Below are 13,300 nucleotides of genomic sequence, written 5' to 3' on the forward strand. Positions count from 1 at the left end.
ACAGTCATGCTGCATAAACATAAATCACGATTATAAAAAGATAGTCCCCCTCCACTGGTTTATGTAAAGCGGACATGCGCAGACGTGTTTCGATTAGCCCCTCCCCCTGGTAGTGACGTAAAAGCGAGGCTTGAAACTGCTCTCCTCTTTGAAACTGCGCCACTCTCGTTGCTGTCAACATGGCGGGTACAGTAGCCAACAAGTGTCTGAGTCCTCTGGCTTTTCTCACCAGGACCCTGTCTGCTCCGGAGTTCATCACCCAGTGCTGCTACCACAAGAAGGTAAAACACCAAGTCTGTTACAGCTTTAGCAAAGGAGGCTGCGTCACAGTGTGCTAGCTAGTTTAATGTGGACACGTTTGATTATGTTTACATATTTCCTTCAGCCTTGAGTAGCTCAATAAGAGCATCATTAGTAGTTAACAGTGATGACATGCTTCAGGTTATTAGATGGAGCTGGTTCACAGCAAGAAGCTGGTTTAAACATGGTTGACTGAACAAACAAACTAGGTTACATCAGTCTGCTTTCATATGGGATGCTCAGGGGGTGTGAGAGAAAAAGATAACCAGGCACTTATTACATACCAGCATGTTAGCTAACACTAGTTAACATTATTTGTGTCATTCTAGCTTGTTAGTAAACTGAAGACCAGAATAACGTCACTAATCTGTCCCCGAGCTGGCAACTAGCACAGCTTTAATACTGGATTAATAAGATTTAAGGGATGGTGAGGCGGCACAGTGTGCTAGAAAACTGTAAATGTTCCTACCTGTTAAAAAAAGAAAAGAAAAAGAAGAATAACTTCATGAGGATGCAGCATCATTCAGCTGTCTATTGAGATGTTCAGTCTGAGTGATGTGACCATCTGATGCAACATGAAGTCACAGGGTTGTGGCAGTCAAAATCAATGATAAATTTGAGTGAAATTGGTTTATGGTGTAAGCAGAGATGGTTTGTACTCCCTGGATCAATTCAAACTGAATTAAATCTTTATTGAAGGAGTTTGTTAGGCTGTGACGCACTGTAAATGTGGGCTGTTATTAACCAGTGAGCATTCAGTTATGTGTCTGCTTTCCTCTAAAGATGAAAACCAAAAAGTTCCTTATAAAAGCTGTACAATTTTAACTACATTTAATTTATTTTCTACACCATCAAATTGGTTTAAAAAGCTAATATATCATAAACATGTAGATAAGTCAACACTGAAAACAAACAAGCGTTACAAGCATAGCCACATTGTTTTTGTCAGCATGACTCAGCAGCTCGAGGGGTGAGGAGGGGGACAGGATGCAGGAGTTGGTATAGTAGACAATGAAATCCAGTTCTAATCTGGTTATTTCAATGTCCCTTACGTAATGGTGAAAGCTCCTGGTTGTATAACATTGATGCTCAAGACATCCAGACATTATTTTTCTGATCGTAGAAAAATGTAAAAACCCTCCCAGGATGCTACTGTTATTTTACTACACTGTCACATTTATTTCAGTATTGTGGAATAATCTTTAAAACATGACTGCACTGTTTTTTTCCCCCTAACACGATGTTTCTTCTCTTTTCTGTGTGAAGGTGGTGGATCATTATGAGAACCCAAGAAACGTGGGCACTTTGAACAAACAGTCCAAGAATGTGGGGACCGGCTTGGTGGGTGCTCCAGCCTGTGGAGATGTAATGAAGCTCCAGGTATGTTTGTCACCAAGCATGGATATATTACTCAATTTTGTATAAGCACAGAGCTATTTAGACTGAATTATATCAACACAGTTAAAAGTATGTGGAAGAACCAAAAACAGAGCTTTGATGCATTACATTCCTGTTTAACATGTAGATGGTGCTATGGCTTTCCCCCTAGTTTTTGTAAAGCCCACTGCAATGTGATTGTGATTTTGGGCTGTATAAATAAAATTGACTTGACATAAATTATTTAGTTTGTTGCTATAAAGCATTTCCCTGTTATTTTTTAGGAAAAACACTGCGCTGGAACTTGAGTAAAACTCTAAAAAAAAAACCTTTGTTTTGACAGATTGAGGTGGACGACCAGGGGAAGATTGTGGATGCCAGGTTCAAAACTTTTGGCTGTGGCTCTGCTATTGCCTCCAGCTCTCTGGCCACCGAGTGGGTGAAGGGCAAATCTGTGAGTGTACACGCTACAGACTATCACTTCTTTTTCTGCCTCTTATTTATTCTTTTCTGCTCGTGTCTTATCATTTTCTGGAAATGTTTTTGTGGTTACCAGAGCTTTGTGCTTTTCTTTCCAGGTGGATGAAGCTTTGATGATAAAGAACACAGACATTGCCAAAGAGCTCTGTCTTCCCCCGGTTAAACTCCACTGCTCTAGTAAGTTTTTAAACAAAATTTGTCTTTTCCAAACTGCTCTACACATGTATGTATATTTAACCTTAATTTGTTTCCCCTCAGTGCTTGCGGAGGACGCCATCAAGGCTGCCCTGGCTGACTATCGCCTCAAGCAGGAGGACATCCAGCAGGAGGCAGTCAGGGCCAGCAATTAAATATGGCACTCTCCCTCTGAGTCGGCACCACTGTTCGCTTCCTGCTGTCAAGAAGAGAAGTAGCAGTAGTCCACTTTCAGCACCTCACTGTCATCCTGCACTATTGATGAGGCACACCTAATAAAGTTGATGACAACGTACACCACCATCAACCCTCTGTAGCAGTGTGACACCAGGCTCTCTGTGTTAGTCTGTGCTCCTCTAACCTTCTGTACTGAACCTTTAGCCTGTCACGTAAACGCACAATGTAAGCACTGTTTGGGTTGTTGGTACAGAGCTGGGCCTTATTTTTGAGATGTGTTTTATTTTAAGATTTTGTGCTTGAGGAGTGTTGATCTGAATGGTGTGATGGGGATTAAAGCTGAAAGCTGTTTGAGTAACCTGTCTGCACCCTAAAGCACTGACCTTTTGATATACAAGTTGGCAAAGTGGCTTGAAACACAGAGAGGTTCCACTGGTTTAAAGTGTGATTTCTAACTATTTAGTAATGCTTCCTTGACTATCTGCAATAAAAGTATAGTGAACCATAATTAGTGTTGAGTGGATTTTATTACTTTGAGCAACCTGAATAATATTCAACCTGAATATAAGGCCTTTTTACATCAGACATTTTGACCTGTTATAAAGGGAGAAGCACATGTGTAACTCATTTTATGAGTGATGGCTACATGTAAAATAGGAATGCACTATATGTGTTTTCAGCCGGATACCAATAATTGATAATTACCTACTTCTAATGGCTAATACTGATTGGTCTCAAGGATGAAATGATTACATTTTGGTGGTCAAAGGTCACTGTGACCTCATAAAACATACTTGGCCATTACTCAAGAACTCATACAATAATTAAATACACAAATGTCTAATAGGATAAAATGATGAAGCTATGATAATTATTTTTAACCCTAACCCTAGAGGTCAGAGGTTAAATGCTCCGTGACAACATAATATTCTGAAAAATAAAAAATGTTTTGGCCATGATTCATCACCACAGCTTTGGAACAGCAACGTGACTGGTGCTTAAAGACATACAACCACGATGCAGTCATTGTAGTTTTTTATTATTATTTCTTATTGATATATTTTGAAAACAACATATAAATCAATACCCATAACCCACCTTAAACATACTCACATGTGCACACACACACATTCAGGAGGAGGGATACAAGTTCATCACATCCTTTAAAATTCTATGCATGAATGTTAAAGGAATCAGACACACACTAGGCAGGATATCCTTAAACAACACAAAAATCAGCCCATGAAAAGAAATATGTTTTGTACCAGATGCTAATGATGTTAGACATGCTTACAATATGGCATGGATGATATATATCCAGTCAGAGCAAAGCAACAGGCTGCTGCATGTGTTTTCCCTGCAGTAAATATAAACAATATATTGCAAAACACCTCTTTTCTGTATTTCCCTTGGAGACATTCTTTGAATAGGTTTCAATGACTGGCCACTCTTGGATTCCTGAAAGAAATATTCAGGTCACAGTGTTCATAATAGTTAGAAAGCTGTTTTCTCTCCTGCAATCAGGTGAAGAGTAGCAGAGTCATTGTGAATGTGCAGAGAGGAGGGCCGGAGACTCTTGCCAGTCTGAGGCTCAGACTGTGACTCATCTTCCTCCTGATCTGGAGGGTTCAGCTCAGGGCCGCCTGCCGCTGCTGCTGCTTCACTGTCAGGACTCTCACTCAGCTCCTTTTCCTCGGGGAGACTTGGTAGCTGCTGGTCCAGGATGCTGCCATCTTGTTTAGAGCTGTCCTCAGGACTGTGGTCTGCTACTTTCTGACCGGTGTCACCTCCCTCTGAAGATTTATTTGGTGTGCGCAGGCTCTTGGCAGCCCTCATAATGTCAGCCTGGAGCTGCTTGTGAGAGTCCACTGCCTCATTTTGCTGCTCAGGTGCAGGTTTTTCTGGCACTTCATTAAAAGGTTTAGCACCTCCTGTTTTGTCCCTGTGGTCCACATACATTTTGGAAGGGAAGGATGAAGGGTAGTAGGCACTGACTTTGCGCCTGCGGCTCATGAAAATTGCCCCACAGATGATCAGTAGGACAAGAAGGATGAAAGAGCCGGCGACCAGGATAAGGAGCATGTTCTGCTCCAGAAAGTTCACGACTCGACTCAGAAAGTCAGTTTCCACCTCTGTGGGGCTGACAGGTGTGGTTTGGTACCCAGGGGAAAAGTTGTTGGCGGCCAGAAAGGAAGTAAAGTTAAAGTTGTAGTCTTCCCCATCTGCACTTCCCTCTAGAGAACCGTCACTGTATAAAGGTAGAGGTGTGGCCGGGCGGCTGATGCAAAACACAACGCACAGACCAATCAGATGAAGGGCCGTCGGGAGCATCGTTTCCCCTCAGGATCTGTAAACAACAGTAAATGTCAGTGACTGTAATGTCAGTGCCATATGTGGAGACAGTTTGGGCCTCTCGCGTATTGCCATTACATTTGAGTCACAGAGCTGAACATCTGTTTTTCTCGTGATCTTTGAAAAACTCAGGTAGTTGTTTTCCACAGTTCTCGAGAACATTTCCAAGATCCTTGAAGGATGAAAAGATATTCTGTCCCCTAAGGATTGTGGATGAAACATCAGTTTTTTATATATATACATAATATATATTTATATGTTTAATGCATTTGGACAGAAGACTCTTGGAGGAACAGCAGAAGGTGTTGTTGAAGGGCCCTCAGCAGTTTAGCTCGGTAACTCGAATGTAATGCTAATACATTGTGAGCCCAGTGCACAATTTTGGTGAAATCATCCAGGTAAACTGCATCATACCTTACATATTTCTGCAACATATAAACTGAGTTTCTTGTAATTTGCATGTGCAATGAGCAGGTCCTAGACATGTAGAAATTATGTAGTGTGCGATATGAAAGTGACATAAAGTCAGTGTTGTAAAAAGTTCCCAAAAGTCATAAGTGTGTAAAAGTATGACATGAAAGATAGTGTGTTAAAGTATATAAGTCACCCATATGAATAGTACTTAAAGTATCTGATTTTAAATGTACTTAAGTATCAAAAGTACAATTAAAATTAGGTTATACATGTTAATAAATCTATGTTCGGGCGATTTCCACTGTTCTGTAAATGTATATTTACATTTTAAAACAAGTCCCCATCTACTTCAGCTGTTTAGGAGAGTGCTGCAACGCTGTTTTGCTGTGAAGCTCCAGAAATGTTTTGTGGATTTCAAAACCTCTACGGACTTTCCATCAGCCTGAGGGCGAGTAGATTATGACTAAATATTCATTTTTGGCTGAACTTATCCTTAAAAGTATCTAATAGTAAACATACTTCAGTATCAAAAGTAGTTTTATAAGTAACAGTAAATTACACATACAGATGCATGTATGTACTTAATGTATTCTGTGGGTAGACCAATTACCCAATTATTGGATACGATATGCAGCAATAGTTACATTTCATCACTGCATATAGTAAAGGTTCACTTGATAAACAAATACTAAATGACTCGTGCGTCTCTGCTGATTCAGCACAAAGTTAAATAGATTGGTTTTGTACCAACACAGTCTGAAATTTTTACTCATTCAGATAAAATGAGTGTACTGAACACTCACACCGTACAGTTGCAGGAAGTAAAGAGTTAAATATGTTAAGTGAAGGCATATTTTCCCTCTTACCCCGTGTGATATTGAGTGGCAGCAGAACTCTCAGACGCAGATATCGCTAAAGAAAGCCAAATAAAACCAAAACTATCTTGCATGGCTGAATACCACAAGAGGTTATAAGGGAAAATATGTTTTTCCTCCAATTTGGGTGAAGCGACCCTTTAAACGCCGCTTTCCTTTGCTCTACTTATTTATTTGGATCACAATCAGCTTTCCGCTCAGTCAGTCTGTGTGTCAACTGGCTGCAGCTCCCACACTTGTATCCTTATTCTGCTCCATCTGCGTGCAAGCTGGGCCACATGCAACTCTGCTCCCATCTCCAATACGGGGGTGGGAGTTTTTTTTTCTTTCCTTTTTCCAGACCAAATATATACGGCCACACATGTCTGTGCAATCAGACACATAAGCATACGCACATAAGGCAGACACATGCACATGCACACACATTGAATGAAACTTCTTAATTGTAATGTTCTTACTTCCTGAGACTGGATGCTGCCCTGAAGGCGTCATGATGCTGTCACATCACTCACCTCAAATTGTCATGTGAGCTCACATGTCAAGAAAGAGTGTGCAACGTTCAAGGAAAACATACATTTTGAGCAAAAACTACACGAAAGGACAAAACTCACTCACCATCCACGGTGGCAGGAGAAAGGTCTGCGCTGGAATCCCCTCTGATGGAGGATGAGTGCAACCAGTCTGGAAAAAGTGAAGAGAGAGAGCACAGCAGAGAGTGGCAAACGCTCCGTGAGCCACGCCACTTCTGCCGTTTCAGATTTCAGACTGGAGGTTTGTCTGGATGGTGCAAAAAAAAAAAAAAGATGTCGTTAACCATGAGGACAAATCCCTCCTTCTGCCTCTCCACTGTTCACCTCCCCCTTCAGTTTCCCCGAGAGTGTCTGGGCTCTGCGGCCTGCACACAGATTGTTCTTGTTAGGTAGGAGTTTATAATGTGGTGTGGGGGCAGGGACCTCTCCCCAATCTCCTACACTCTGCTGTGTGGCTAACTGGAAGTACGAGGCCGAGACGAGACTGGCAGGATGATAAAAAGAATCCCCATTGACTATAAAACCATCCTAAACATCACCTTTAGCATCATATGTGCTCTTTTAAAATATATCCTTGTGATTGACAGCCTGACCCCTTCCTGTAACCTCAGGCTCTGACACTGATGACGAACATCAGACCTGACAGACTCACAGAGTGACCAGCTAATGCAGGAAGAGGTTAATGTTTCCTGTGTGGACGAAACCCCCCGTAACAGCTCGGACAATCAAACTCACACAGTGTGTGTGTGTGTGTGTGTGTGTGACCACTTTAGGGAGAGAGTGTGACTGCGAATGAAGTGATCATGTGCGTGCGTGAGTGAATGCATTTTTGGCAAGTGCTTGTGATCAGTGGAGACGAGTCTAGCTTTATATGGTCATCAGGAGCAGGAGACGAGGTCCTGCATCCTCAGGGTTTACATTCGTCTCAGCTCTGTTGATAGTCACCGCCGGCGTCTGTTTCAGTTGAAAAAAAAAAAGCACAGCTCCACGGCACTAATAAGCATTCAGGGCTCTGTTTTCTTTTCGCAGGAAGGGAAGTGAATATGAAATCCAGTCCAGGGTAGAAGAAAAGCCTTTCATAAAGCCTTTCATAAATAAGGGAACTGTCTAAGTCCAGAGAGTCAGTCAGTTTTTGTATGACTGTTAACCATTTAGAGAGGGCAACAAAAACTCTCTTTACACTTGAGCTTTTACTGTGTGTTGAACAGCACAAAGGTTACCTGAATTACTCAGAACATGTTCTTATTTTAAATCTCAGAGTCAACAGAAATCTGGTTGAAGAAGAAAGAACGCCTTATTTTATGGGTCTGTACAATCTAATAATTTCCTCTATGGGTGTGGGCACTTATTAGTAAGGATGGGACAAGATATCAGTATCACTGTGGCATGTTATTGATCTACTGGCATCAAAACAAATACTTTCAAATTCCCCTGTAAATGTAACTTACTAGAGTCACTTCCTTTACACATTTTAGGTTGTGGAACAGTTCTGCTTTCTGGCAGTTCAGCATTTTGCCAGTTTGTGGCTCTCTTGCAGTGGAATGATGGCACTCGTAGACAAGTTGTGGTCAGCTTGTGTGATAAAAAGGCACTAAGTTAAGACTCCACTGTTTTTTGTACATGGTTTCATGGTTTTGGCAAATAAATTCATAATTCCTGTTTTTAGAAGAATGTTTACTTCTTAAGTTGAATAGAATAAATCTTTATGTCAGCCAGGGTGGTAATTTGTCCTTTAGCTCTCCAGATAAAGATAGCAACACCATAAAAACATACCAGCAGTTAGTAAAACAGACATATAGACCAGAACACATTACACATTAAACACAGTTCATACCTAGTCCCTGGTTTAAAACTCATGAGTCACACACAAGCTCTTGGAATAAACGACTTCTTAAATACATTATTAGTTGCCACAGATGTCGTGATGTATCATAGATCATCGTCTTGTATCAATTATCACAGAATCACTGTATCGTGGTACAATCGTAATCATGCTCGATGCATGGTGATATTGAAACTCTAGTTACTCAACTACTGTTAAAAAGGTACTTTTTGTAAGAAAAGTCTATTTTTGGAGTCTCAACTTGGAAACCCCCAAAACACCAACTCAAAAACAGAGGTGTAAAGAATCTTTTCTTTGGTTTAAATGGAGACATTTCTGTCAAGAAAACTGATTTTAAACTCTGTTAACTTTTCTAAACTGATCTGAACTTTGTCTCTACTTTCTGCAAAATTAGCTCCAAATCACATCGTTCTTTCCAGTAACTACTGGACAAGAACAGACCTGTAAAAGAAAGCATTACCAACCTGTTAAACAAGACATTACTTTAATAAATTAATCCCAATACAGAAAATGTCTATATAAACAGTCACATAAAGTTTACCATGTATCAAATCACAACGTTTATACAATGAGCCTCGCTGCCACCAGAACATCAGCAGTAAACTGAACAGTGCCTGTGAAGAACAGTAATCCTTTGACAAAAAAAGACTTCCTGTCTCCTGTTGCTAAGTGAAACACCATCAGGGCTCAGCTCAGGATGTTTTTTAAAAAAAGAAAGAAATCTTTGATCACTCGCCCCATCCTGGCTTAACGTCCCTAGAGAAGGGCAAGTATAATATTATGCAAAAAAGTCTTGACTCTTGCCGAAAACACACATTTGATGATCCGACCTCCCCAAATGCCAGATACAGTTAATTGCACATGAACATGCTGCAGAAACTGTTGTCGTGTGTTTGTGGTTTCTGTCTCTTCCTCCACAGGATTAGGGTGTGCAGCGAAGCCAAAACCACCGACATCAAAGGGGAAGTACGAGTTTATTCAAACAGCAACTGTTTCCATATCACTGACATCCAGAGGTGGGACCAAGTCATAGTCCCAAGTCCTAAACTTTGAGTTTCGAGTGCTAAACAAGTCATTATGTGCTCTTCACCAAATGTAATGCCATTTTAACGACAATGTTGTGTCTCCTTCTGTAAGTTTTGTCCTGCTTGTTTTGCATCCTACAATTCGTAGGAGTTTGAGTCCAAGTCATGTGACTCTGATCCACACCTCTGCTGACATCAGACAGATCAGTCCAATCTGAGGTCTGATGAAAGCATGAACGAGACAATAATAATGGTCCTATCTAAACATAACGGTCATTTTCAGGAAGGAAGCTGCTGAGAGTGAGGTTATCTCCTCCATCCTCATCACTGTCTCCACCATGGTGCATCACCAGGATTCCGTTGGTCACTGGATTGCGTTGCCTCGCATAATTGTAATTTCTTTCAGGCAGCAGGGACGAGATGCACATCATCTCAGTGGCCTGCTGAGGTTTCTTGACCCTGTACTTCCTCGTTGACAGCTTGGCGCAGAGGATAATGGTAGTGACCATGAAGATGGTGGCCAACCCAGCCAGGCAGGCGATGGCGATAAGGGATTGTGTCACCAAAGCCCGGGTGGAGCAGGGTTGGACGTCAGTGCGTGGCGGGCTCATTGAGGTTTCATGGGGCACTGGTGGAGTTGATTCTGTTGTTGGGATCGGCAACCTCTTGGGCACATGATGGATGAAGAATCCTGCGGTACTGTTGGTTACTGCGTCAGTGGTGGTGTTGGCAGAATCAATTGTGAACAGGATAGTTGAAGACTCAGCAGTAGGACCAGTTGAGGCCAAGATAGTTGAAGACTCAGCAGTAGGACCAGTTGAGGCCAAGATAGTTGAAGACTCAGCAGTAGGACCAGTTGAGGCCAAGATAGTGGAAGACTCGGTGGTCGAGCTTCTCGTCATAGAAGCAGGTGGGGGCGTCGATGAAAGCTCAGTGGTGGTGGTGGATGTCTCACTTTTTGGGCTAGGAGAATATGTGGTGTCAGACACAGTTGCTGCCTCAGAGGTGGGGTTCACTGTCATTGTGGATGGAGAAGAAGCTGAGGGACCATTGAGGTTCTGGATGAAGGCGGTAGTCAACGCAGAATCAGCAGGAGAGGTGGTGGACGATAAATTGGATGCAACTTCAGGCTCATTGGTGGAGGTAGGCTGCGGCAAAGACATCGAATCTGATGCTGAAGATGCTGCAGAGGTTGTCACAGATGCGGTCCCGTCAATCAAAGTGGTGGGTGTATGTTGGTGTAACTGCTCCTTTGTAGGTTTTACTGTTCCTGAGATTGTCATGTCGTAGGAACGCTGTGCTTCACCTGCAGCTGTGCTCACTGCTGCGGAGGTATGAAGCTGTTTTGAAGCTGAGCTGCTTGCAGTTGTCACCACAGTGTTCACAGCAACCAAACTTGCTGTGCTGTCATTTGAGCTGTCGCTGCTGTAAGTGACGAACACTTCTTCTCTTTCCACTGTGGGTGTAGCTGTGGTCTCTGCTGCTGCAACTTCTGCAGGTTTTTCTGGTGTATGCCAGGCTGTAGTTTCAGTATGAACCACATCTTCACCGATCAGCCGCTTGGTTGTTGAGGTTGAGGGAATGCTGCTGGTTCCTGGAGTGGAAACGCTCATGGACTCCGTAGAAAACAAAGCAGATATTCCCCACAGCAGAGCCAGATACGTCTTCATGCTGAGCAGCAACATTGTCGAAAACCTGAAATGACAGAAAGGAATCAAATTTACAGGTTGAAGTGCAAAAATATTAAAGGGGCTCTGTCGAACTTCTGTGTTGCGCTGGAAGCCAGTTGTTAGTTAATGTTAGCAGACTCTGTTAATAACCTAACTTACTGAGCTACTGTTGCTCTCTGTTAGCGGAGAAATGAGGAACGTGCATAAACTCATATCCTTTGGACCGTCACAGAAAATCTGACCCCAGCAGCATTAAACAACCCCCCCCCCATGAATACCCACTCTGCTCTGATTGGTCAGCTCACACACGCCTGAGCCAGAACCGCAACAACAGAGCAGCTGTGTAAAATCAATTGATCAAAATCAAAACATTTTCCTGTGGGAGAGAGGAGCTTCTGCGTGTTTGGACTTGGCCTTTTTAACTTTCAAGATCTTTTACATGCACAAGAACCTATATAATAAAAAACCAAAAAATGAAAAAGCATAGTAGGTGCATGACATACATGGGGAAAAAAATCAATGTGTCATGTGTCTGCGAGTGCTATCTTATGATGAAACGGTCATGCGTCTTTCGCCACACCCCTTGCCACATTTTTACAGGAAAAAAAAACAGAACTACTGCATTCTGGAGTAAATCTGAAACTGAAGTCTATACAAGCAGAATCCACATTTAATACACATTTTATATATTTTCTTTCTGTATGAGAAAGCTGCAGCAAAGGATTCAGAGTTAGGTAGGAAGTAAACCCATCGTTGTGAGAAAAATCCTGACAGTAAACATTTAAAGAGAGCAGAAAGTAAACTTTATCCAACACCATTACACAAAGGAAACAGTAGAACCCCAAAACTTAAAAAGATTTGATGTGTCCTCAGTGACGCCTGTCAGCGTCTTACCTTGCTTGATGGATGTGAGGATAAAAGTGGAGTTCAGCTCATCTCAGCCTCTGGGAGAACATCCACTGGCTGTAGCACTGCTTTGTAGAAGAAACAGGAAATGTTCACAACTTTGAAAAAAACTAAAAGCACTATCTAACATTTAAGATATGTCAGATACAGACACTTCCCTTAGAAACCCGCAGCTTTAGTTTGCATCACCGAGGAAGTAAAATTCATCAGACGCTTCTTTTTATTTGGCTCAGTTACCATCATTTAAGATCTTAGATGTATTCATTGGCAGGAGATGTGTCTTACCTCACAGATTGAAAGCTGAGGAGAGCTCAGGTGTTGCTGTGCGGAGCATGTTTGCTCTGCATGTCCTGATGTTAAAGTAGCAGGAAGTGCTCAGTTCTGTAAACAGATGCTTCTCGCATGTCAGCCTCTGATCACACTTCTGTCTAAGATTTGAAGCTGTGCGTCATGTGGGTAAAAAACAGTTGCTCAGGAACTTTAAGCCGCTGTTAGTTGACCACAGTGACAGAAGATAAGATACACGAGCACGCAGAGGCAAGATCAGCTGAACAATCCATGTAGTCCATCAGAAAGTCAGAGGAATGAATGGATTTGAAGTGCGGCAGTTTGGCGCCTGGTGGTGTTAAAGATATGAAGCCTCGGACAGACACATCGTGTCCTGTGAGGAAACAGACGCGTCTTCAAGTGTGGAAATCATAACTGTCATTTCCTGTATGACTGAGTCATACTGAGATGTTTCTTAGAAAAGAATGTCACTTAATGTCACTGTAAAATGACACAAAGATAACCTCCATTTGTTTTTTTTGTGTGTTTTGAACGTTGCCATGCAGTGACAGAACCACACACATTACACAATGTCTCCAGACTGACGTAAAAAATAGACGTATACAGGATATTTATCTGGTAATATTTACCAAGAACATGCTCTGAAATGACTCATGACACCGGTTCATGCTCAATTCTATTAATATTTGCTGATCTGATTATGCTTTTTTTTTTAAAGCATTCTTTTACAATCTGATGCAAAGACTAATTTGGGCCGAAGCTACTGAAGAAGTCACAAAGGTTGCGTTCTCAGTATTTTGTCTAGGAATATGGGGACCTGTAGTGAAGTGTTATCTTTTAAAATAAAACACAGTAGGTCTTATTATGG

At 41.9% G+C, this 13,300-nt stretch overlaps 3 protein-coding genes across 4 annotated transcripts; 1 reads left to right on the plus strand and 2 right to left on the minus strand.

Moving 5' to 3' along the window:
* Positions 1-111: 111 nt before the first annotated feature.
* LOC141006353 (iron-sulfur cluster assembly scaffold protein IscU-like) lies at positions 112-3,037 on the plus strand. The gene is made up of 5 exons (XM_073478533.1): positions 112-281; positions 1,567-1,680; positions 2,021-2,131; positions 2,256-2,334; positions 2,416-3,037. The coding sequence occupies exons 1-5, from the start codon at positions 180-182 to the stop codon at positions 2,505-2,507; spliced, it is 498 nt and encodes a 165-aa protein (XP_073334634.1). The 5' UTR covers positions 112-179; the 3' UTR covers positions 2,508-3,037.
* A 514-nt stretch (positions 3,038-3,551) lies between these two features.
* tmem119b (transmembrane protein 119b) lies at positions 3,552-6,847 on the minus strand. The gene is made up of 2 exons (XM_073478344.1): positions 6,786-6,847; positions 3,552-4,876 (listed from the first exon to the last, which is right to left on the minus strand). The coding sequence occupies exon 2, from the start codon at positions 4,858-4,860 to the stop codon at positions 4,024-4,026; it is 837 nt and encodes a 278-aa protein (XP_073334445.1). The 5' UTR covers positions 4,861-4,876; positions 6,786-6,847; the 3' UTR covers positions 3,552-4,023.
* A 2,163-nt stretch (positions 6,848-9,010) lies between these two features.
* selplg (selectin P ligand) lies at positions 9,011-12,809 on the minus strand. Of its 2 annotated transcripts, none has more exons than XM_073478111.1 (3): positions 12,430-12,809; positions 12,133-12,212; positions 9,011-11,263 (listed from the first exon to the last, which is right to left on the minus strand). In XM_073478111.1, exon 3 carries the CDS (start codon positions 11,251-11,253, stop codon positions 9,829-9,831), a length of 1,425 nt encoding a protein of 474 aa, XP_073334212.1. In that variant the 5' UTR covers positions 11,254-11,263; positions 12,133-12,212; positions 12,430-12,809; the 3' UTR covers positions 9,011-9,828. The 2 variants fall into 2 exon arrangements, with proteins under 2 accessions (XP_073334212.1, XP_073334213.1); XM_073478112.1 differs by having other exon boundaries at positions 12,133-12,209; positions 12,430-12,506.
* Positions 12,810-13,300: the final 491 nt, after the last annotated feature.

Source organism: Pagrus major, chromosome 12 (assembly GCF_040436345.1).
Source record: "Pagrus major chromosome 12, Pma_NU_1.0".
Classification (NCBI taxonomy): Eukaryota; Metazoa; Chordata; class Actinopteri; order Spariformes; family Sparidae; genus Pagrus; species Pagrus major.

Bases quoted from the DNA above. Each gene is read 5' to 3' on its own strand.
- LOC141006353 (XM_073478533.1), top strand. From the start codon at position 180: ATGGCGGGTACAGTAGCCAACAAGTGTCTGAGTCCTCTGGCTTTTCTC. The intron at 1,681-2,020 runs GTATGTTTGTCA...TTGTTTTGACAG, and splicing joins GAGATGTAATGAAGCTCCAG to ATTGAGGTGGACGACCAGGG. The intron at 2,132-2,255 runs GTGAGTGTACAC...TTTTCTTTCCAG, and splicing joins AGTGGGTGAAGGGCAAATCT to GTGGATGAAGCTTTGATGAT.
- tmem119b (XM_073478344.1), bottom strand. From the start codon at position 4,860: ATGCTCCCGACGGCCCTTCATCTGATTGGTCTGTGCGTTGTGTTTTGC.
- selplg (XM_073478111.1), bottom strand. From the start codon at position 11,253: ATGTTGCTGCTCAGCATGAAGACGTATCTGGCTCTGCTGTGGGGAATA.